The following is a 23,394-nucleotide window of genomic DNA, read 5'->3' as shown; positions in this document are numbered from 1 at the left end:
CACATATTTCCTTTGGTCGACATATTCTATATTTTATATGCTGCCTCTTGAATAACAATAAATATTTTCTTGCTCTTTTCAGACCTGAAACTCGGGAACAGTATCCAAATAAATTTATCCAGCGAGATGACACAGAGAGATTTTACATTCTGAACACACTGTTCAACCTCCCAGGTAGTTCTGCCCTCTGACCCATGGTGGCATGTTCCTCTCTTTTCATGAATATTTCTCTTTGCTCAGAGGAAGAATGAAATAGACACATGTGTGTATGTGTGTGTGAGAGAGAGAGAGAGAGAGAGAGAGAGAGAAGGAGGGAGGGAGAAAGAGAGAGATTAGAAAGTCAAGTGACTTATTTATTAGCAAATCAGCTAAAATTTATCCATCCAGAGGATTAAGGTTCCCTACAAACTATCCCCTTGGAAAGCTGTAACCTTTTAAAATAATTTAAAAAAAAAAAGTTGTTACATTTTAAGTTCTGAACTGTCTTCCTCTCTCCCTCCCACTGCCCCTCTCCATGCTAGAGAGGGCTATCATTTTTTTAATATTTGTGTGTGTGTGTGTGTGTGTGTGTGTCTTTGTGTATGTATATAAAACCATACTATGCATACTTCTATTTATCCAGTTCTTTCTCTGGAGGTGGATAGCATTGTCCTTCAGGAGTCCTTTGTAGTTGATTGAGTATTTACAACCCTCAGAATAACTTAGTTCAGTTATTCTTCAAAGAATATTGCTGATACTGTATCCAACATTCTCTTGGTTATGCTCATTTCACTTTTTGTTATTTCATGTCAGTTTTTCCATGGTTTTTTTTCCCATGTGTTTATGAAATCCATTTGCTCATCATTTCTTAAAGCACAGTAGTATTCCATCACATGAAATAGACTTTACTCAAATGACTTCTTGTACTATATAACACAGTCTTTTTTTACTTTCAGAGACCTACCTGTTGGCCTGCTTAGTAGATTTTTTTACTAATTGTGCCAGATATTCCAGGTATGTAAAACATGTGATTTTGTCATTTTTCAATTTTTGTTTAATGTACAGGGTTTTAGAGAACTGGCCATTGTAGGTTTTTTCTGCTTTTCTGAAGCGAATTTAGTGCTAGTGAGATGCCAGATTGCCAACCTGAGAGATGGGACAGCACCAGGAGCTCCATGCAGGCTCTCACCTCCCACACGGCCCCCTCTCCTTGCCAGTGGCTGCAGCCTTGTTTGGAAGGGACCACTTCTGATTGGCTTCTCCTGGGAATGAAGACGGCCAGCAGAGGTGCTAATTGTGACAACTGAGGGGGAGGTTTGTGTGATGGTTTATCTGTCTGAGCAGATTGGCACTAAAACCCCCAACTCATTTCACAGCAGCTACCCAGGAGCCATTCAGTGATGGTAATCTAATTTCATTCCCAGGCCCATCAAAATTTGATCTAGGAGTAAATCCCATTTCTTCTCTACACAGTTTAAAAAAAATGAGCTTCAGTTATTCTATTTAGGGAGAATTGTGCTGTTTTGTTTCCTGGATGTAATAGCTGTAGAAACCAGTGTCTTCTTCCTCTTCATATCTTGTTTCCGGCTGCTATGAGGCACTTAGTTCTGTGAATTCAATGACTAAATTAGATTTCTGAATGGGCAGTAGGTTTGTATTTAGGGACCAGGCCAGAAAAGGCAGGGCAGAAGGGAGACTACAGTCATGGAATTAGCTTACTTGGTTGGGAGCCTATTTCTCAAAAAGTTTTGAAGAAAACTGTCTATTTATAGCTTTGCCTTTAGCTGCCGTTTAACATCACAGACTTGTGTGTTCATTCGAATTAAGCCTACTCCATTGAAAAGTGTCCGTTTCTGGCGACTGGAATGGCTTACGTTAAGCAGTAACATTTGAGAATAAAGCCAGTCCTGACCCAGTGACACACATTTTTGCTTCCCCTAGACTGATGTTTAATGTATATTTTATTCACCTTATTTCCCTGTCACAACTGTCTTACCTTCCTGCAGCTGCGAGACAGGATTTAAAGATGGAGATCTCTTTATGTCCTTCCGGAGTATGTTTCAGGATGTGAGAGACGCTGTTGATTGGGTTCATTACAAGGTATCCTGGGGCTTCTCTTTACTCTTTCTGTTCTTTAGCACATGTTGTCTGATGTGAGATTAGCTCTTCTCTAGGTGTACAGTGGGATTTCAACTGAACGAGAGACTTGAATTTGCCATCAATCAAAGGAGCACTGAGCTATCTTTGTCTCTCCTTCAGCATAACATTTACTCCTCCTCCTCTCCTCCCCTCCCTCTCTCCGTTTGGAGCTAACTCATTTCTGGTTATCTGCATTTTTCTTTTTTTTTTTTTAATTCAGAAAGCATTAAGTACTGATTCATGCTTGTACTTACATTTTTGCTATGTACAGTTTGTGGATAATTAGAACCCATTAATTTTTGCCAGGTCTCATTTTATTTTATCTTGCATAATGTAGTAAGCGAAGTTAAAATACTCCAATTAATTGCACACTTCACTGAATAAAATAAGATCTTTCTTATTGCTATTTAAAATAGAAGCAAAATATCTTTGTGTAAAGGTAAGAAGGTTTTGTATATTTGTTTGTAACTCAAAAATGAGAACATTATAGTGTAACAGAAAAGTGAAGTAGCCCTAACATTGGGAAGAACTAGCTACAAGTCCTGCTCCAGACACATGTGGACTGTGTGACCCTGGTGACCCTGGGCAAAGGCCTCTGCTCCAGACAAGTCTCTAAGACTTTAGGTTGTGGAGCTGGCACTGATCTTCTTTGGTAGATGATCGCCTCAGTGTAATTCCATATACTAATGACATCACAGGTCTGTCCCTCAAATAGAAACATCAGGCACCTTAGGCCAAAACCCACATTTCAGCTGCTCTCCTCTTTAGAAAATGCACAAGATGTCAGCTGGGATTGATAGTGGGCAGGATTGTTCTTGTAATAAATGATTATGTTTTTTCCTTATTTCCTTTTGCCTTCCTTTCAGGGTTCCCTCAAGGAAAAGACGGTTGAAAATCTAGAAAAATATGTGGTCAAAGATGTAAGTAGAAATGCCTTATCAGCATATAGGTGATGGAAAGGCATAATGACTGACTTTCTAAACTGAAAAGCTAATGACTGTAATTATAATTAAATCCCCAAAGGGAAATGTTTCTTGGCCAGGACACCGTTATATATGAAGTATTTTTTTTTAAAACCACTTTCAGCCAGAGAAAAGTCTTAGTTAATATCATGCTTCTGGTAGTTGTGGGCAAACAGAATGCCACCCATTTATTTTTGTAGATGTAGATTATTAGAACTGGAGTTTTGACACCTTATTTATGTAATTTATATTGAAAAACCTGGAAGGCTTAAATAAAAAGTTGTGAGGCGAGATTTAAAATACTTTTTAAGAATGGCCTTATTGACACCATCTACAAACACAGTAGCATGATATACCCTATTCCCAATGGCTAAAATGATTCCTGAAGCACTTCTATAAAATAAAAGGTAAGCAGTCACTTGGATCTAATACATGTTTTATTTCAGGGGAAGCTACCTTTGCTTCTAAGCCGAATGAAGGAAGTAGGAAAAGTATTTCTTGCTACCAACAGTGACTATAAATATACTGATGTAAGTACTATTTAAATATGGCATTGGTTTATTTGTCTAAACAGAGCAGTTAGATACTTTATGCTGGGCTTTCATTATGAGAATTTTGAAGTTAGTTAACTAGCAGTTATCCCAAAGAATATGTTAACAAATGATGTCGTTCTCTTGCAGCAACAGTGTTTTTCTGACATTTTAACTAGGAAAGAATGAGGGAGACAAAAGGAGGTTGGCTGTGTGTTGGCTAGAGCCTGGGCCACAGAGACTCTGGAATTTTCCAATTTAGCCTCAAACCCTTTCTTCTTTTGACAGTGACTCTGTTGACAGTGTGCTGCTTGGAACACTTTTTCCTTTTGGTTATTGAGTAGTTGTTCTGTCTAAATGGCTGTTCATTCTCTGCATCATCTAGTTTGAGCAAGCTGTGTTGTTTGGTTTGGTGTTCCCTTTATGCAAACATTTCCACTGCCAGCTGTTGGGAATCCTAGATTAGGAAATAGTAGTGCTATTTAATTATAAATCTCAAAATTAATTAACTCAGCTTAAAAAAAAAGTTTTCCCAATGCTTAACATACTCAGAAGTGCTTTAGTATGACTTTATTGTCCTTTTGCTTTTTGGTGAGAAAATGTATTTACCTATTTACTACCCAACAATAAAATGCATTAGGCCATTCTGAGGATGTGCTTGTAACACTCTAGCCCTTAACTCTCCTCCCTCTGTACGGTATTATTTTCATTTGGACAGTTGATTATTTGGATTAAGTGTTCTTTCACAAAACCTGTGATCTCAAACTTATGAGAACATGTTTGTTTTTCACCTGAGCCATTGAGTTCTACTTTATTACAAGACTTAAATACTTGTACCTTTAACTTTAGCCAGTCATTCTTCACATGTACTATAAAGAGTATGAAGTAATTGGTGTAAAACCATACCCGTCAGTGGAACAACTCCCACATGTGTTCCCTCCTGACAAAAGGCCCATATAATGATGCCTTCACAGGAATTAAGAATTTTAGCCAGTGGCTGTCTCTGAGAGTAAGTCTGCATCATCATTTGGTTTGGGAAGTGTAAAGTGTGTTTTAGAGGTTCACAGCTACTGGGAGAAGAGGGAAGGATCAAGGACCCAGTTGTCACTGACCTATAAGAGACTCTCTATCACCCAGCTCCTTGGTATTCTCTATGCCCTACATCTCAGGCAGTTCACAGCTCAGGCCAGCATGTAGGAATCCTCCAGCAACATATACTACTACAACCCTGGGACATACAAAACAAACACACAGGGAAAGATACCCAGGAGCCCTAGGACCATACAAATGTAATGTTATCTGGTTATTTTTTTCTCCTTGTGAAGATATTTGCCATTGTAGCATAATGAGCCAACCTGTGACAAACACACGTCAAGAGATTTTTGCTTTCCTTGCTTTTAACTACAAGCTTTGGGCAGCTTTGGAGTGGGAGTGAGGCTGGCGGTACCTTCCAATTCAGTCACTTTGTCTCCCTGATTTTAGTAAGAGCATGCTCCCTTTGGAAGTTCCTCCTCCCCCTTCTAGAATGGTGCAGTTGACCTGACTGTCTGGCATGTGCATGTAGCCCTTATGTCACCTCCATCAGCCCCTTTACAGGCATAGGAAGGAGAGGTAGATCTGCAGTGCTGGTGTCATTACCTCTGACACGGATATTCCTGAGAAAACAGGGGAAAGATTAGAAAGTATCATAGAGGCTGTGGCTGTCACTAACCTTGAACGCCATGATGGCCATCACCCAATGCTTGGGTGTTTGCTCATAACACAAAGAAAGCCCAGGGATACCAAACTCTCAGAACAACATCATTCTATTACAGAGAAGTATAATGTGGCTTTCTTGGTTTTCCTCCTTTCAAGGTCTGCAGCAGGAGCACAATGGCCAGTCTATAGCAAAATGTGGCCCAGAGGTTCTGGCTTTCATTGCTTTGCTCTTCTGGCTCTAGTAGTCTTGGTGTGGGAGATGGGCTGCCTTTCTTAGTGATCCCAGCAGCAGCTGTTGCCACTTCTCTGGCTTCCAGCTCAACTGATTTGCGTCCATGATTGTGCAGTGTATTGTGACGATGCCTTCTCTTCTGACCTCAACTGCCACTATTTCAGAAATAAGGCAGGAGGGAGATGGTGGGAGAGAGAAATTAATGAATCTTATATTAAAAAAGAAATGTTCTTACTTTTATGAGGAATGTGCATGTTATCTTTGTATAATTTTGAGAGAAGTTACTTGGACCTTGTTTGTTTGTTTTCCAGAAAATTATGACTTACTTGTTTGATTTTCCACATGGCCCTAAGGTACTGTATACAACTCAACAAGTCATTAGTTTAAAAATAATGAACTTTTCAGCTAAAAACAAAAAACCAGTGCAGGGAATGAGGCCTATCCAGGGAAGATGCTGTATCTGAGATTCTTCTCAATTTAAGTTCATTGTCTTTTCATGGTTTACATTAGGAGCAATTTTGAAATCAACCATATTCAGGTACTTTAGTATTGGGTTTTTTCTAGTCCATAGACATTCAAATGGCGTTAAGTAAGCTGCCATTGAGCCTCTGTTTTTAGTTCTTGGTAGAATTAAAAGGGACTGTTAAAAATTGAAGATAAATACTTATTTGATCCATTTGCTTATAGAAGTAGAGGAAATTTTAAATCAGGTCATCTTTCTTAACTGTTATTAGCTACTGCTATCTAACATTCTCAGCTTTCTGGAAGACATTTGGCAGAAGAATCCTTATTCCTGCTACTGCTTAGTTTTAAGGACCATAGGCTACTTGAACACATTTTTCTGGATACTTACTAGCTATGTGTCCAGAGACCTGCCACACAGCCTCTCTGTAGCCTCAGTCTCTTGATCTGTAAATAATTCCTCACATGGTTTTGGCTAGTGCTTTTGTAGGTATTAAAGTACTATATTTCACTGGACCTGAACTATTTGGTTGCAGCAGGAAAGCACAGACTTTTTACAGAATGTGGCTTTTGGGGATATATACTTTATTATCTTAACCCAAGAATTCCACTAACCTCCCCCACTTCTGGATCACTACAAGTCCAAGAGAAGTTCTCCACTGCTTTTGGAGAATTTATCCAGCAAACTGCAGCATTATCTTGTTGAGTTTGTCAGTTCTGTCAGTGATTGCCCTTTCGGAGTCAAGTTCTGCACCTGAGCTACAGATCTACTTCTCAGATCCAGAAAATGCATTTCAGTCTGTGATTTACTTTCCAAATTGCTTGGTAGGTGTTGAATTGCTCCTGGTGACATAAACCTACTATCACACCCTCAGAAGCACTTTTCACTTGTTCCTCCTTACACATAAATCTAGAACATTCCTTCCCATATTGAGACTACCAGGGTCATAGAATCACTTCATTCAGGTAGTTGCTCCAACCAGGACTTGGCTGTTCTTGCTCTCCAAATTCTGATGCAGCTTCATGGTGGATAGGACCTGGCTCTTCTCTGACCAGCTCTGCAGGCAGGATCCCCTGCTTCTGCCTGGCCTAGAACCCAATCTCCACACACGAAGCACATATCCTTCCTGATCTTCCAGCCCCACTCTGTGCACCTTTCTGAACCATGTCCATCTAATCTCTCATTTTGCCCTTCAGTTTGCACTTAAGATGTCTCAGACATACCCAGATTTTGCTTTACTGACTAATAACCAGTTACACTACATCACAGACATACCCAGGGGTTAGATCTCACTACTTGTGCCAAGGAATATTAATCGCTCGTATCCAAAGAACCTCCCCAACGTCCTTCTTTAGCCTGGGAGGTAGGTACAATTGCTAGATGCATACTCTCTCTTCTCCTGTGTGACTATCTTCCTTCCCTGAGATATCAGCCTTAAAAACCAGGTTCCATTCACAACTGATTTTTTTCAGTGGTAATAATAATGATGATAATAAATAATGATTTATAGATAATACTTTAAGGTCTGCCAAACACTTGCCTATATTATCACATTTGGTGGAAGAAAGGGTCGTAACTTAAGAGTTTGGGCACCTTCTAGTTGCTCCTAGAAGTGTAAGACTTCTCATGGACACATGATTAATTCAGATGCCACCTCTGTATAGCCTTCCTAATTTTGCAGGCCTTAATTAGCTTTCTCCTTAGATTATCTATGTATATGTTGTATTCCTTCCAGTGAAATGTAAGGCCCTCAAGGGCAAGGACTGTCTTATTTTTTTGTTGGTGGTGTCTCCAGCATCCGGTACTATAGTGCTTAATAAATAGTTGTTAAATTGAATTAAATCGAATGAGGATTGACTGAGGTTCTGACTTATAATGTCTGTTTCTTCTCCAGCCCGGGAGTTCACATCGACCATGGCAGTCCTATTTCGATTTAATCCTTGTGGATGCACGAAAACCACTGTTCTTTGGAGAAGGCACAGTCCTGAGGCAGGTGGACACTGTAAGTCTAAAGGATAATGTGTCTGATAACATCTCTGTCCCACATGTCTCCTTACTGTTAGAACAAGTGTCCCTTATCTCAGTTTTAAAATTCTTTGAGGAGTTTGAGCACTTTGTGCAATAGAACACATTCACTTTGTATTCAGAAGATTGAGAATTGGCATTGAATTAATTGGCAGAGTCTGTAAAGAACTGAGAAGAGGATGGCATGAAGGTGCAGGGTGGAGGCTGAGGTAGAGGATAGGTGGAAAAGAATCATACTGTCTTTTTTTTCCAAACAGAAAACTGGCAAGCTAAAGATCGGTACCTATACAGGCCCCCTTCAGCATGGAATTGTCTACTCAGGAGGTAAGTCATGGATTTTCCTTTGGATTAATTATGCTACAGTCCCACCTTGTACATTTCTAGTTTGCCCCTTGTTTATTGTGCTAGTAATTCCCTACTACTCATCTTTCATGGAGTGATGTGTGCAGCAGTTGGCCACCTACTACGATTTATAAATTTCCCTTTAAAGATGAAGGGAGGAGGGCCTGTGAAGCCAGTGAACTAATCTCAGGCTCTCGGCAGACTTCCTGCCTGGATCCCAAACCTGTTTTCTTCCACTTTCTTGAATCTGCTTCTCAATTCAGTAACTCTGTGCTGAGTATTTTCTGTGCACATCTTCATCTTGTGCTTCTCACAGTGATGCAGAGATGTTTGTGTTGGTTCTCGTGGTGCTCCTAAGGAGTTAGAGGACTATAGAACTGTGGCAGCGCAAGGTCATTGCCAGGTCATGGCTGATTGTCTTTTTGAGGGATGTAATTATTAAAGTAACGTTAGGATCTGTATTCATTGTTGCTGGTGAATGGTGGTGGTTCTGAATGGTATTTTGAAGAATGTTAGAAGAAATCTTCCAGTGGGGTCGAGTTTGCTTAGGCACTTCCTATAAAAAGGCCCGTGTCTTCAGACATGATGCTCTTTGACTCCCTCCTACATCCTGTCCTCAGTTGCTCATTGTCATCATTTATGATTACTTGTCATGCCTTTTGTTTCAGCACAGGGATGGGTAGACTTAATATAACTGGAATATTAGCTTGGACAAGAGAACATTTTATTTTGTCCCTCATGGTTCTTCCTAATGTTTCCCTTGCTTATCAGGTTCATCTGATACAATCTGTGACCTACTGGGGGCCAAGGGCAAGGATATTCTGTATATCGGAGACCACATTTTTGGGGATATCTTGAAATCAAAGAAACGCCAAGGGTGGCGGACTTTCCTTGTGATTCCTGAATTGGCACAGGAGCTGCATGTCTGGACTGATAAAAGTTGTAAGAAGCCCTTCCTTATCCTTCAGTTTTTCAGTACAACTTAGTTCTGCCTTAATGGCATTGGGGGGCTAGCTGTGGGATGACTGTTTTTGGGTTTTTTTTTTGACATATCCCCTGCTGTTTGCCTTGTGTTTCTCTTAGGAAGATGGAAAATGAAGCTTTGAAGTTTAGACTTCGGTTATCCTGGCTCATGTTAAATGAGCAACTTCATTATATTCTATTTTTCTTATAAGCTACTTTGCATTATGAAATCCAGATATTAGATTCTGGCTTCCTTTGTGCTCTCTGGTGTTGATAGTAATAGCTTTTGTTTATGAAAGAGTACTGGACTTGGAACCAGAAGAATTCTGCATTCTACTCCTGCTTTTGACACCTAGCAGAAGTGTAACTCTTAACCTCTCTGCACCTGACAACTATTCAGTAGCTTAGGGATGCCCAGCAGAATCAAGGACAGCTTCGTGAAGGAAGGCATGCCAAACACAGCTTGTCCACATCAGTGGCAGAAGCATGCTGGGAAACACCTAACAGGGCAGCTTGTGAAGATGAGTGCTAGAAATAAGTCTGGAAAGCTAAGGTGTGTCTGGGTTTGGAGGATTTCAGTACCAGGAGAAGGAGCAGGACATTAGTGTGGTCAGACAGGTGCCTTGGGAAGCTTATTTTGGCAGGTATGGGATAGATATGAGAGGAGGAGGGGCTAAGGGATTGAATGGAGGTGGTGACTGTGGGGATGGAGGGGAGAGGATGGGTGGGAGAGTTAACTACAGGACATCCAGGAGGAAGGAGGGAGCAGGCCAGTCTGGAGATCAGAGGAGCAGTTAAGGCTGAAGAGGTGTAGATTTGGAATCCTATGTATACAGATGACACTTGAACTCTGGGAAGTTGTTGAGATTTTCGGCAGGAGACTGACAAGGGGTGGTCAGGCTGGAAGAGAACATCATCATGGAGCTAAGTGGGGAGAGGACCATCAAACCCGTTAACTGCTGAGAGGTCAGGGAGGAGGAAAGCTGCAGAAAAAGCCCCAGGAGGTATCATTCTGAGCAGTCCAGACTGCAAAGGATTAAGAAATGAAGGGGGTAGTGGGGACATGGGAGAATCAATGAGAGCTCTTTCTTTAAGTTTGTCAGGGGGTAGAAAGAGAGACATGAGACAGCCCCTTGGGGGCCAAGGGAGAGTTTTTTAAGGCTAGAGTAGATCTAAGTATGCATAGAGGCCTCAGGAAAGGGGCCAGTAGGGAGGGGAAGAGAAAAGAAGGGGGAGAAAGGAAGAATGGGGTCAGAGGCACAGGTTGACCTTGGCATGGAGAAGGGCCACCTTTTCTTCAGAGAAAGGCTTAAAGTAAAAGAGGATGGGCAAAAACCTTCCTTGGTTTTTAGAGTTAGAGAGAGGGAGAAACTTGTGGTGAATTTTTTTTTCTTCAATAAAATAGGAGGTGAGATGATCTGCTTAAGACAAGAAGATATTGGGTACTTGAGAGATGAGAAGACTTGGAACAGTCACGAAGGGCCTGGAATAGAGAGTTAGTTAATGACAAATGCATTTGACTACACATTAGGGAGGTCCCAGTTGGGATGAGATAACTTGAATTTGTAGTAGACCAAGTGAGTGAGTGAGGTGGTTAGACTTCCTCTAGTGCTGCTCTGCAGCTAAGGATCATGAGCACAGAAAACAGAAGGCAGGGGAGCTCCAACATTTGGCGGGACAGGGGGGTCAGAGGAGTGAAGAGCAGAGGGCAGTTTGTAGTTAAACTGACCGACCCTAGGGGCTCTGGCCTGGGACACGAGGAAAGGCTGGACAGAATGGATGCTGTGGAAAGAAGGAAGTCTAGGGTCAGGTTTGAGGCAGTAAAGGAGTAGATGGAAAGACAGAAGATTGTTATCAGAGGGGAACATTTCTAAGTCCAGATTCATGGAGGGGACGTGGTTAAGAATGAAGACAAGATGTAGAAGAAGACTTGGCAAACTGTGACCTCCTGTTTTTGTAGGACCCATAAAAGGCTGAGAATGTGGCGTTTTGTTATGTTTTTTATTTTTACATTTTTTAAAGTAAGGTTTTATTTTATTTTAAAATGTAAAAACCACTCTTAGCTCGAGGGGCCTACACAACAGGCTGCCCTCTGACCTGGAGTGTGGCTGTCCCTGTGGGTGGCCAATGGGCAATCTCCAAGCAGGCAGCTGGTGGCACAGTGGAGCACAACTGCTCATCCCTGTCTGTACATAGTGAATTGGAGCCAAGCGAACATCAGATCTGTATTCTCTCACCAGCGCATTCATTCTTTATTTCTTAGTTTATTTGTGCATTCAGAATAAACATTTATTGACCTACTCTATGCCAAGCCTTTAGTTAAGCACTAGATGGCCTAATCCTTGTCCTCAAAGAACTTATGATTTAATAAAGAAAAGACTTGTAAACATATAACTGTGACCCAAGGGGGAATGTGATGAGAGTGTAGATGGCATCTGACCAAAGAACTAGGAGAGATTTGATGGGAGAGAGCTTGCTTTCAGCTGAGGGAGATGAGAGAAGGCTTCATGAAGGAGGAGGCCCTTGAATTAGGCCTTAAAGAAGAGGCTTCATTGGGTAGAGATAGAAGGGGAATATGGGCAGCTAGGTGGCACAGTGGATAGAGCACCAGGTCTGGATTCAGATTAATTTTCATGAGTTCAAATCTTAATAGCAGTGTGACCCTGGGCAAGTCACTTAAACCCTGTTTGCCTCAGTTTTCTCATCTGTAAAAATGAGCTGGAGAAGGAAATGACCAAACACTTCAGTGTCTTTGCCAAGAAAACCCCAAATGGGGTCATGGAGAGTCAGACGTGACTGAAATGACTGAACCAACAGTAGAAGGAGGGTAATGTGTTCAATTCGTGGGATGTGGCATGAATAAAGGGATGGAAATAGGAGACCACATTGGGAGAGAGAAGGGAGTTCAGCTTGACTGGAATAGAGTATGTGAAGAGTAGAGGGATGAGGCAAGGCTGGCCTCAGTTGGAGCCAGGCTGGAGAAGTTACCCTGGATTACACAAGGAGTGTGTTGCCACTCCAAAGTTTCGAATAGGCAGGTGATATGATATCAGAAGAGTGCCCAGGCAGTGCTGTGCAGAATGGCCTAGGGAGGGCCAGGCAGGACGCAGCAGGGAAGGAGAAGAGATGAGGGCCTGGACTGAGACAGGGGCATCAGGATTGGAAAGATAAAGGGACAAAGGTGAGATACTAGGCAGACATTCTTCAGGACTTGGGAGACTGTTGGGCTGTGGGAAGGGCAAGAAGGGAGAGCTGAAGATAACCGAGCTTTCGATAAAACTAAAAGGTTGGTGGTGCCATCCACAGACAGAGAAGCTGGGGAGGAGCAAATTTAGGGGGGAAGATAAAGGCCCTTTTTGGATATGTTAATTTTAAACTGCTGAGTGGATATCCAGGTGGAGAGGTTGAGCAGGCAGTTGGAGATGCAGTGGCATAGGGAAGGATAGCAGAAGGAACACAGGCTGGTGAATTAGGTGCATACAGATGGTTAAGTCATCAAGGAGGAGTGAGCGTAGAGAACACAGAAAAGGCTCAAGGAGAGGACTAGTGACAGAGACCTAGGAGGGATCCGTCAGGAGAGACTGAGGGACACCAGTGCTGCAGAAAGAGCCAGGAGGATGGCCATCTTTCCGGGGGCCTCTCGGTAGGGGTTAAGAGAGGCTGTGCTGCACATCAGCCCCAGGCTTTGTTTTTTGTTCTTTTCTGTACTTTCATCTCAATTTTAGCAGCAGCTTGAAAATTGATGCTTCTCCTTTTTCTGTGTAAATGATCTAAAACATTCTCCTTTTCTGTTCCGACTCTACCTAGCACTTTTTGAGGAGCTGCAGAGCTTGGATATATTTTTGGCAGAACTCTATAAGTGAGTATACTTTCTTGTTTCTTGTTAAGAATTTTTTCCACTCAAGACAGTCCCTCTGGACAGAAAGAACCTAATTTAAAAAGGATGTGCACTTAAAGATTTCTGTTGGATTTTTATTTGCTCCCAGGCACCTGGACAGCAGCAGTAATGAGCGCCCAGATATCAGCTCCATTCAGAGACGAATTAAGGTATAGAGTGGGAGTGTCTTCAGGATTATAATTCTTTTTAAAGTAAATTCATTTTCTAGTTTTCATATTCCTTGTATTAACAGAGTACCTGAGAATGAATCTTGTTTTATGCTTTTAGAAAGTAACTCATGACATGGACATGTGTTATGGGATGATGGGAAGTCTTTTCCGTAGCGGCTCAAGGCAAACACTCTTTGCCAGTCAAGTGATGCGTTATGCAGACCTCTACGCCGCCTCTTTTATCAACCTCCTGTATTATCCATTCAGTTACCTCTTCAGAGCTGCTCATGTCCTGGTAAGTTCATGTATTTGCAAGGTGTATTTGCTGTTCAACATACTCGTGCTTTGTGACCAGGGTTTGCTACTGGTTTTGTTGGATTGAACAGGAGATCATGTGGATTTTAGAACTGAAGGAGACCCTAGAGATCATGAGACTGAGCCTCAGAGAGAGGTTACGTGACTTGCCCCAAATTGAACAGCTGAGGAGTCCTAGAATCTGAGACTAGAACCAGTTTTCTTGATTGTTAGTTCTGTGATCTTGTAATTAATTTCTGCCTTCCAAATAGAGCCTATGACCCCAGAAGACCTAAATGTAGTGTCAGTTGTAAAGGCGCTGATCATCCTGGCCTTCTCTATGATATATATACATGTGTATGTGTATATATATATATATATATATATATATGTATCTGTGTGTGTGTGCACGCGCGTGTGTGTGTGTTATCCAAAAGAAGCAGGATCTCGTCGGCAACTATATTGTCGTTGTCTTTAATGGATTGAGCAAACACCCTGGTAGCGTGGCAGCCGATGAAAGGCTAGCCTTGAGTTGGAGTTAGGTTAGTTTTAAGAAGAGAAATTGTCTGGACCTCAGCTAGCACAGCACCCTCATTGTATAAATGAAGCAGAGGCCCAGAGAGGTTCTGTGACTTGCTCGAGGTCATATAGACCTTGTGTGTCCAAGCCAGGCTGTCATCCATGTTATCCTCTGACTTACATCACTCTTTCCACAGCATCACTAGTGCCTGAAGAGCAGCCCGGCTCAAGATCTCTAACATTATGTAAATAAGGACCCAGAGGAGGATGTTTCATCATTTTTTTTTTCGATCTTTACCTAATGAATTGCTTAGTGGACTAGAAAGAGATTTTTTATTTGGGTGGGGAGAAAGAAGGTAGGTGGAATGACCATGGAATGTATAGGTTTAGTTATTTGGGCCCTGAAGAGGTATTGAACATATCTCTGACTTACATGAAGATGGGCTTCCTAAAATCTCATGTCCCGTCCACCTCTCAAAATGCCTCTTAAGCTAACAAAAGAGGACTAGGACAATGAGTAGCCCTCGAATCTTCCTTAGTACTAGATATGTTTGATGAAACTAGTCTAAGAGAATTATTTGGGAACTGGTTATCCATTCTCAGAGATTCCAAGTACAAAGTTTATTGATCTGTAGTCATGTAGGTAAGAAGAGAGCCTTCTTTGTTCTAGCTGAGGGTAAAGGTTGGCTGAAGAAAGTCACATGTATGGGGAAAAGGCATATTTCTACTAGAGAAAAGGAATAAAATGTCATATTGTAGATTTTAAAGTTTGTCAGAAGAGTTTTTATGTATGTGTGAATTTTACTTAGGACTCTCAAAAAGGGCCAGAGGGGAAAATACAAGACCAACGGTTCTCCAGAGAATATTCCCTTACCACATGTGATTGCTCGGGTGGTGGCAGCATGATATAGTAGTTAGGGAGATAAAGTCACTTAGGTTCTCTCATCCTCAGTTTCCTCATCTGTAAAATGGGAATAATAAAATGCTTTTTTAGGTGTTAACATACATGTCTGTTGTATAAGTCATAGTAATGGCAGACATTGTTATTGTAAAGCAAGGGAATTGGAGGGTGGGGCGTCAAGTGAGCTTAGAAGGTTCCAGCCATTGAGGAGGAGCCCAGGGGAGGGACACTCTTGCCTTACCTAGTAGAGGAAGAAGTTATACTCTCTTCCAGTTCTAGCCACCAGATAGATCAAGCCTGGCTCTGTGAATCTTAGAATCTTTCATGAGAAAAGTAACTTTGAGCCCTTAACATCAGCTAAGAAGGTGACTAGTGTCAGGCTAAAGGACCCCTGAAGGAATCTTCTTTTAAACAGAGGCCAAGCTGCCTGAAAGAGAGGCACAATGTCCACCTGTCGTTGTTTGCTGCCATGTCCTGGCAGATAGTCTGATGGAACTAGAGAAATTGGTTTGCTGATTAGATGGGAATGAGAGAGTGGTACACATCTTTGAATAGGTCAAATCATATGGAAAAACTGTTGGGCAAAAATGTTTTCCAGAACTCTTAATGGTGTGATTGAGACGCTCACTGTATAGTACCAAATTGATGTCCATCTTGAGAATTTCACTGTGCATGACAACTTTACTGGCATGGCCTAAGTGACCCTTGGAAGTCGTGTCTGAATGGCAAGTGTTGCTGAGAGAAAGGCTTTTCTCACTGATGGCCAGGATGAACAGTCTGCCTTCTTCCCCTGTTTAGGGTGAAATGCAGTAACTTAGTGATCACCAAAGCTGTTTTGACAAAGCAGGCAGTCTGGGCACCACCATGGATTGTGCAAGCTTAGACAAATCACGTGACCTTGTTAAAGCTCAGTTTCCCCTCTATGTAAATGGGAATAAGCCTCTTTAAATTATCTTTTTCACATGAGGTAGGAACCACCTTGAAAGAGGCAATGCTTAGAAAGTCTTTTAGCTGTACAACAGCACTGTTTATGTGTATTTTATTATTTTTTCCAAAAGCTACTGTATTACTTGTGCTGGAGTGTAGGACATCATCCTCTTCTGCTTTGGAGAGAAATGCCGACACCAGGTGCTGATGTTTCCTAGATGGAGTTATGCTTAGTACAGAGCAAGACATTTTCCCTCTCTCCTTGCCCCTTTGCCCCCCAGTTTCATTCATCCCTTAATAGCAGCTTCAGGTCCACCCCTAAAAGAGCACTTAGAAATCTGTGCAATTCATCCCCTTGCTGACTAGAACTGTTGTTGTGTGTGGTCAGTGACAAGAGCGGGGGCGTTGCAGAAGCACACTCACTCACCCTGCCTTCTTTCTGAACCTTTTGCTTTGATTTAGATGCCTCATGAATCAACAGTGGAGCACATCCACGTAGACATCAATGAGATGGAATCCCCCCTTGCTACACGGAACCGTACATCTGTGGATTTTAAAGACACCGACTACAAACGGCACCAGTTGACGCGCTCCATCAGTGAGATCAAACCTCCCAACCTCTTCCCACTGGCCCCCCAGGAGATTACACACTGCCATGATGAGGATGATGATGAAGAGGAGGAGGAGGAGGAGGAGTAAGAAAAAAGGAATAAAGAGAACAATGGCCTGTCCAGTGAACCAGTTCTGGTGGGGCTCAGCAAGAGTTGGGGAGAGGTCCCCATTTGGGTTCTTGATGGGCTTTGGGGTGGGGGGGACCCCACCAAAGGTACATCTGGAAAGTTTCTGAAGACTTAAAGCTATTCTAATCATAGTGAGCCTTGTTTTAGTTTTCTGTATCTGCACTCTTTGCAGATGGTTCAAATTCCAGCAGAGTCTGTTTACAAGAACGGAGAGTGCATGCGGGTGGCTCCCTCCTAGTGCTGGTTATGTTGCTGCCTCCTTGTCCTTTTCATTAATGATGTGTTACCTTGGTTTCTATCTGAGTAACTGGACAGCCATGGAGAGTTGGGGGGGAGGATGAGCCACAGCAGGGGAGGTGGCCAGTCTGAAGACGCTGCATGTGAGCACATTGTGCTGCTACTCCAGTCCCGTCCTTGTCAGTGCATTACACAGTATTGTATATCAGTAAGGAAATGTGTTTTTTTTTCTAATACCAAATTTAGTCCTTTGCAAAGCACAAATTTTCCTTTCTAAGCTTTTCAACATCCTGAATGGCTCCAAGTCAGTAGCTTCGAATCGCTTCTTATCTGTGTTCTAGGTTTGGTTTGGTAGAGCTTCCTAATTTTCAGCACCTGACATGGGTTGCCTGTGTCCTGTTCTGCTTCTAATAGTGCAGGCTGCTGCACACTCACATTTGCACCCTGACAGCACAGAAGCCAACTCTTTTCTCCAAAGATGTTTTACAATCAATCTGAAAAACTCCCAGCCCAAAGACGTGGACAAAGCAACAACCCCTAGAAATGGGCAGGGAAGACTCCTTGTCTGTCTCAACTTGTGAAATCTTAACATGAGCAGTGGATGTGCCCAGGGCACAATCAGTGTAGACATGCCCCGCTATTCCAGAATGAAACATGTGAGATTTGTCGAACAAGTATAAATCACTACTCACTGCACCCTCAGGGTGTACCCCCACAGCAGCTCGTTGTCCCCAACAGAGGCAGGGGGGCCTTGTTAACAACGAGTCTGTTTTTTGTTTTAATCTTTTCTGCTTTTATTTTTCTTCTAGTCTTATGTCAGTGGTCAGCAGGGGAGGATAATGGGGTTAGCATCGCTAGAATTCAATAAAGTGTAATGTTTCTAATAATGATGACTTTGACCCTTTCATATAGTAACAACTGAATGTCTCCAGGTACATTTTAGCTTTGACATAGTGACCCATTTTTTTACACAACCAGATTTCAAAGGGTACATACGACAAAGGAAATGCTAAGTGTGTAACAGAGATGTGCCAACGCCTTTTGATTACATAGAACATCTGCTGCCACAGGTTATACTTGTTCACCAAGGATTTCTTTGCCTACATAGATGTGCTCTTTGCTAGTAACCAACATGGATTATTTTGAACCTTTGTAAATTTTTATAAAAATAAGAAAATTAGCAAAACTGTTGTAAATGTGAAAGCAGGCAACTGTGAAAGGTGAGAACACACAAGGGCAGGCGGCTGTCCATATCTCCTAGTTTTAGTTAGAGTATGTTGTTCAGTAGTTTTCAGTCATATCTGACTCTTTGTGATCTCATTTGGGCTTTTCTTGTCAAAGATACAGAACTGATTTTCCCTTTCCTTCTTCAGCTCATATTACAAAGGAGAAAACTGAAACAAACCTGTTTAAGTGACTTTCCCAGGATCACCTAGCTAGTGTCTGAGGCCAGATTTGAACTCGCGAAGATGAATCTCTGCTCTCTCTACTGCGCCACCTAGCTGCCCCTTTAGTGAGCGTATGTGAGTCACCAAAGTCAGACAGTTTCTACAAATAATAGAGAAGTAAAATTGTACCTAAAGTACAAGAGAGACTCTGTAGTTTTATACAGAATTGCATTTTTGCATTTGTAGCATATCTTATTCATTAGAACAAGAACTTATTACTTTTTTTGCCTTTTAACTTCTTACACTATCGATTAGAGCATTATTAGTATTAAGCTTTTCCTGTTTTTTTTTTTTCCCACCAAACTTACTACTGATTCAGATGAGCCCTTGGCAGCCAGTATGTACCCTGTGTTGAGAAATGGAAACAATCAGAATAATTCAATGTACTAGGTCAAGGAGTCTGAAGGAAGATGGCTCTGCCAAATCTCTGCCCCTTGACAGCCTGATGCCTCTTTTGTCTGTGCTCCCTTTACGGAAGGGTTGTAGGAAAGGGGGAGGTGGCCCGGATCAGGCAGAGGCACGCAGCCAGATGGGATTTCTGCGTTCTCTTCTCTGCGTCTGGTAAGGCACCTGAACCTTTCGTTCCTCATCTGGTTTCTTGAGCAGAGAAAAAGGACTACAGAGTGACAGTGTTTAGTGGAGGTGGCAGCCCTTTCTCTTGAGAATCAGGCTGAGGCTTCTGAAAACATAGCTGCTTATTTGAAGCTGTCATTTGATCATTTCACCGGAATCTCAGGCACCCCTTTCTCTAACGAGAACCGAAAGATGTTAGACTGAACACATCATGGCAATGTATCTCATACCTACCAGCTGTTTCTGAAAATTTCCAGCAGCTGCTTAGAGGGAAAAAACCAAAACTTCTTGCATTTGTCAGGAGGAGGATGGTGATTTCTGAGTGGAGAAAAGCAGTTGGGTTCTGTGCTTTCCAGGTGATCAAAGCAATTATTAAGTATTATTTTGATTGGTATATTTCAACAAAGTCCTTAATTTATTAAACTAAGAAAATTAATGCCAAAGTTGCTTTTCTTCAGAACTCTTTGTTTTATCACAACTATTGATACAAAAGGCCCCAGTGTGGGACAGTTGAAGGAACCCCAAAGGTGGAGGAAAAAGCCCTTGGCTCAACCCATCACTTGCTGTGTCTGTCACACTTTACTCAGCTTCTGTGACTGTCCTTTTCCTCATCTGTGAAAGGAGTAGACTGGATTACATGATCTATCTTCTAAGCCCCATTTGAAACACCCAAGTCTAGAATGCTATACCATAAGGATCTGGTTAGGCCTATACAGACCCTTGACGTATAAACTAATGCTGCTCAGAGGAAAAGTTAGACATGAGCTTCAAAAAAGTCCTTTGACCATGTTTAGTGATTTCCAACTCAAGTTTATTTAAGAAATACTTTGTCGACAACTCTAAAGTCTCCACAGTTTTTATAGGACCAACAGGGAATCCTAAAATACTTTGTCTTTGACCACAAATAGCCCAATTGCAAACAAATAATATATTTAGGACTGTGCCAATGGGGCTGGGACTTTGTCTGGATTCTGAATTATGGAAACTATTTAACCTCAGTTTGGTGGTGGATGGGAAAGTGGCATATATGACCCAGAAAATACATATAGTTATTGCTGTAACGTTAAAGAACAAATCTCTCGAGGGAAAGAAAGGATGGAATTGTTCTTGTTGGACATGATGATCAGGGTCAATGTCATGTGACCATTCTTCTCTCCCCCCACCCTGTTAGCGCTAAGTCTCATGGTCTGTAAGTCTTATCTCCAGTTTTATTTTCTCTCTAAGTCAAAATCATGTACAATAAAGACTTCAGTAAAGTTTTGTATTGAATGGAAATTTACAAGGTTTCTTAATACTAGACACAGATCTAGAAGGTAGCCTTATTTCTTGGAAGAAGAATCTTAAAAAAAAAAACAAAACCTAAATCTTAAAAGGCAAAACAAAGTATATTATTGATCTCTAATCAAACCTACAAACATGATTTGGTGGTTTAGCCACTAGTTCTGATATCAGATGGTGGAAACTCATAAGCAGAGGGCATGAATTCGTGATGCTGACTGGCCTCCCGAGTTAAAGCTGCCTGCTCCACATATGTAGGGAGGCTTGAGGCACAAAATGCAGTAGACTCCTGGGAAGGAGGAACTGCATACTGATTGTAGGAGAGCCAGAGTAGTGACACCCAAAACTGAATCCCCCCAGTCAATTCACCGGGCACAGCATCCATCCCCTCCTGCCAGGCTACATGGAAGGAATATGGAATGGCCCAAGCAGTTCTTTGTATTCCTAAGGTCACATCTGTTTTTGTCCAGGCAAAAGTATCCTCTAAATATCACCAAACAGAAATCTGTTAATAATGTTACCTCATATCGAATTCACCCAAGATGAAGAAGCAAAGGTTGTTTACAAGCCTGAGGATTTCGTCCCAAGTTTCCATACCCTGTTGTGCTGCACTCTTCCATGTTCCATCATACAACTATTCAAAACAATATGATCCTCCCTTTTTTCTAACTTTAGTTTCTCATACATTAAGACTTTACCCAAGGGAATAACGTTTCTGATTCTAAATTAGATACACATAGTTCTCCAAATGTTCTGTCCTCCCAAGGTTCCCTTCCCTACGTTTTGTCTAGACAAACTGTGTAAGTACTGTCTAGAGGCTAGGCAAGACATCAGTCTTCCCACACACTGAATATTAAGCTGTATAAATTCTTTCCATAGAAGATGGCATCACAGGCTTCCCAAGTCACATGAAATACTGAGATATTTCCAAGTAGGACTTTTAAAGTAAAACTTAAGGAATGAAAAAAATATGACAATTCTGAAAGATAGCTCTCCTTTTTACCCATGAGGCTGCTTCTGAGGGACTGTACAAAGGTGGCTATTTTAAAACAAGCTCAGTGGTTCCATCTTAAGCTCTCCATCACCATTTTCTCTGACTCACCCAGCAATCAGTGCTGCCCATCAGGAGGCATGGTGGGAAGGAACATGGCTCAGGTTAACCTAACACTTGATAGCTGTCATACTGGCCTACATATAAGTACTCATAGAGTGCTTTAAAGTTAGCAAAGTATTTTCCTCCCTACTACTGGTAGATAGTACAAAAGGAGCATTTCCATTTTATGGACATTGACAGCCTTTTGACAACTTACTCTGGTGAATGCATGGTGAAGTCAGATTCCAGTATTCTCTCCTTTCTGAAGCTAAAAGAACCTCAGATAAGGCCACTGCTTACAGAACATCATCCCCAGCATTTCCTCAAAACTTAGATTGCTGGCTGTCTATCCCAGACATGTTTGGACGCAATCAACTATTAGAATCTTGCCATGCAGCCTTGGCTTTTACATTTCCTGGACTTTCCTGGAAAGCTCTGTAAACATGAAGAATCCTGCCCATGTACTGAGACCACTTAGTCTCCAAGGTGATTGGAAAAGGAAAACGGGTAGACATCAATGTTTGTGGAAGTCCTGTTGGAGGAAAATGATGAAACCAGGATACAAAGAAAGCAAAAGTATTTATTAGCCATTCAACATAATTCAACTGTTTTCGGCTTTTTAATTAGGAATCATCTCTTTATTAAAGTCAATACCTTTCAAAAAGTATAAAAGGACAATCTCCAGAAACCAACTCTAGTCAATCTTTTTGTTCCGATCACTTTCACCAAAGAATCTTTGATTGATTTGGGTTCCATCATTAGATGTGCTGAGATGAAAAGATGTGCTGGGAGGGAGCATCTGGCCTCCTGAACCAACCTTGTCTCACCACCTCCCCAAAAGCACATGATAAAGCTTAGAAAGGAACTGACAACTATGGGCACCCCCGGATACAAAGGGACATCAGAGGCATCACAGTAGTTGTCCTCACAGTTAAAAAAAATCACTTCCTCCATTTCCCTTGACACGTTTCCTGAGTCGATCTTGGAACCAGACAAAAATGACTGAGAAAGCACCGGCCAGAGCGGGCAGGCTCACTATGAAAAGGGAGAGGGGGACAACAAATAACCTTCAGAAAAGAAGATTTCATTGGTGCACAAATTGCCAGAAAAGTGAATGAGGACAAGGCTGGGGTGTGGGGCTGAATCTAAGTGAGGCAAAGCCACCAGCTCTTCCTTAGGAAGAGGTCTCCAACCACAGGACAAATGGAAATCAAATGTAGCAGACTGCAAAGAATGGAGGTGATCAATACAGGACAGCAGAGAAAGGGAAGGGCAGCAACGAAAAGCTGGATTCTTTAGGGAGAATGTCATCTGAAACACCCAGACAGATGAAAAGAGATGGACCAGAGGATGCCAGGAAGGTAAGCTCCACAGCCAGTTTTATGGGGGCTCTTGAAGATACAAATAGGAAAACCTTCAAGCAGGCTTAAGTCATGAGAGCAGAAAGGGTGTAAGGAAGCAATTTAAGAAATAAAAAAGGAGGGATGAAACAAGGACACGAGGGCAGCATGTTGCAGACAGGATTATGAAGACTGCAAGGGCTGATGACGCAGGGAATCGTTTTCAGTTTTGGTTTCCCAAAGTGCGCCCTGAGTGCCCCCATCACCTGCTGCTGCCCTGCCCTGGCCTGCTTCTGATTCAGTAAGTGAGCCTCAGGATCCATTCCTCCATCCAGCCTTCTTCCTTCCTCTGTACAGATGGTTCAAAGGGAGGGGGCAAATCGAATCCAATCAGATCTAAGAACACAGACGGAAACAAGTTGGGGCTCTTGGGCAGTTTGGTGCTCTGCTTGGGGTTCTGTAGAACTCTGAGAAACTCAAGCAGAGCCACATGTCCAGATCAGCACCAGGTGGCAGAGTGAGAGAGCAGCATGGATTCTACAACGTTACTAAGAAGGCTGGGATCACATTCACCAGACTTGGAGTTGGAGGCAAGTGAGCAGCACTGCCAGGGAACTGCCAAGCTGACTGGCTGTCAGGAAAGCTGAGCAGAACATGGAGAGGA

The 23,394-nt window shown here is 42.1% G+C and overlaps 1 protein-coding gene across 11 annotated transcripts in view; it reads left to right on the top strand.

Moving 5' to 3' along the window:
* The window catches only part of NT5C2 (5'-nucleotidase, cytosolic II), a 116,614-nt gene extending 96,326 nt beyond the window's left edge, over window positions 1-20,288 (top strand). For 9 of the 11 annotated variants that reach the window (XM_072621395.1, XM_072621359.1, XM_072621402.1 and 6 more), the window contains 13 exons: window positions 83-174; window positions 936-993; window positions 1,986-2,079; window positions 2,985-3,038; window positions 3,527-3,610; window positions 5,852-5,893; window positions 7,898-8,005; window positions 8,286-8,352; window positions 9,142-9,312; window positions 13,141-13,192; window positions 13,320-13,380; window positions 13,499-13,675; window positions 16,484-20,288. In XM_072621395.1, coding sequence (XP_072477496.1) covers window positions 83-174; window positions 936-993; window positions 1,986-2,079; window positions 2,985-3,038; window positions 3,527-3,610; window positions 5,852-5,893; window positions 7,898-8,005; window positions 8,286-8,352; window positions 9,142-9,312; window positions 13,141-13,192; window positions 13,320-13,380; window positions 13,499-13,675; window positions 16,484-16,720 — 1,297 coding nt within the window. In that variant the 3' untranslated portion in view covers window positions 16,721-20,288. Of the gene's footprint in view, window positions 1-82; window positions 175-935; window positions 994-1,090; window positions 1,267-1,985; window positions 2,080-2,984; window positions 3,039-3,526; window positions 3,611-5,851; window positions 5,894-7,897; window positions 8,006-8,285; window positions 8,353-9,141; window positions 9,313-13,140; window positions 13,193-13,319; window positions 13,381-13,498; window positions 13,676-16,483 lie in introns of all 11 variants that reach the window. The other 2 variants (XM_072621417.1, XM_072621410.1) reach the window with 1 other exon arrangement.
* The last annotated feature ends 3,106 nt before the right edge of the window (window positions 20,289-23,394 follow it).

The sequence above is a fragment of the Notamacropus eugenii genome, chromosome 1 (genome assembly GCF_028372415.1).
Source record: "Notamacropus eugenii isolate mMacEug1 chromosome 1, mMacEug1.pri_v2, whole genome shotgun sequence".
NCBI classification, from domain to species: domain Eukaryota; kingdom Metazoa; phylum Chordata; class Mammalia; order Diprotodontia; family Macropodidae; genus Notamacropus; species Notamacropus eugenii.
Note: the sequence above shows the minus strand (reverse complement) of the source record. Positions and strands in the feature narration are given on the sequence as shown.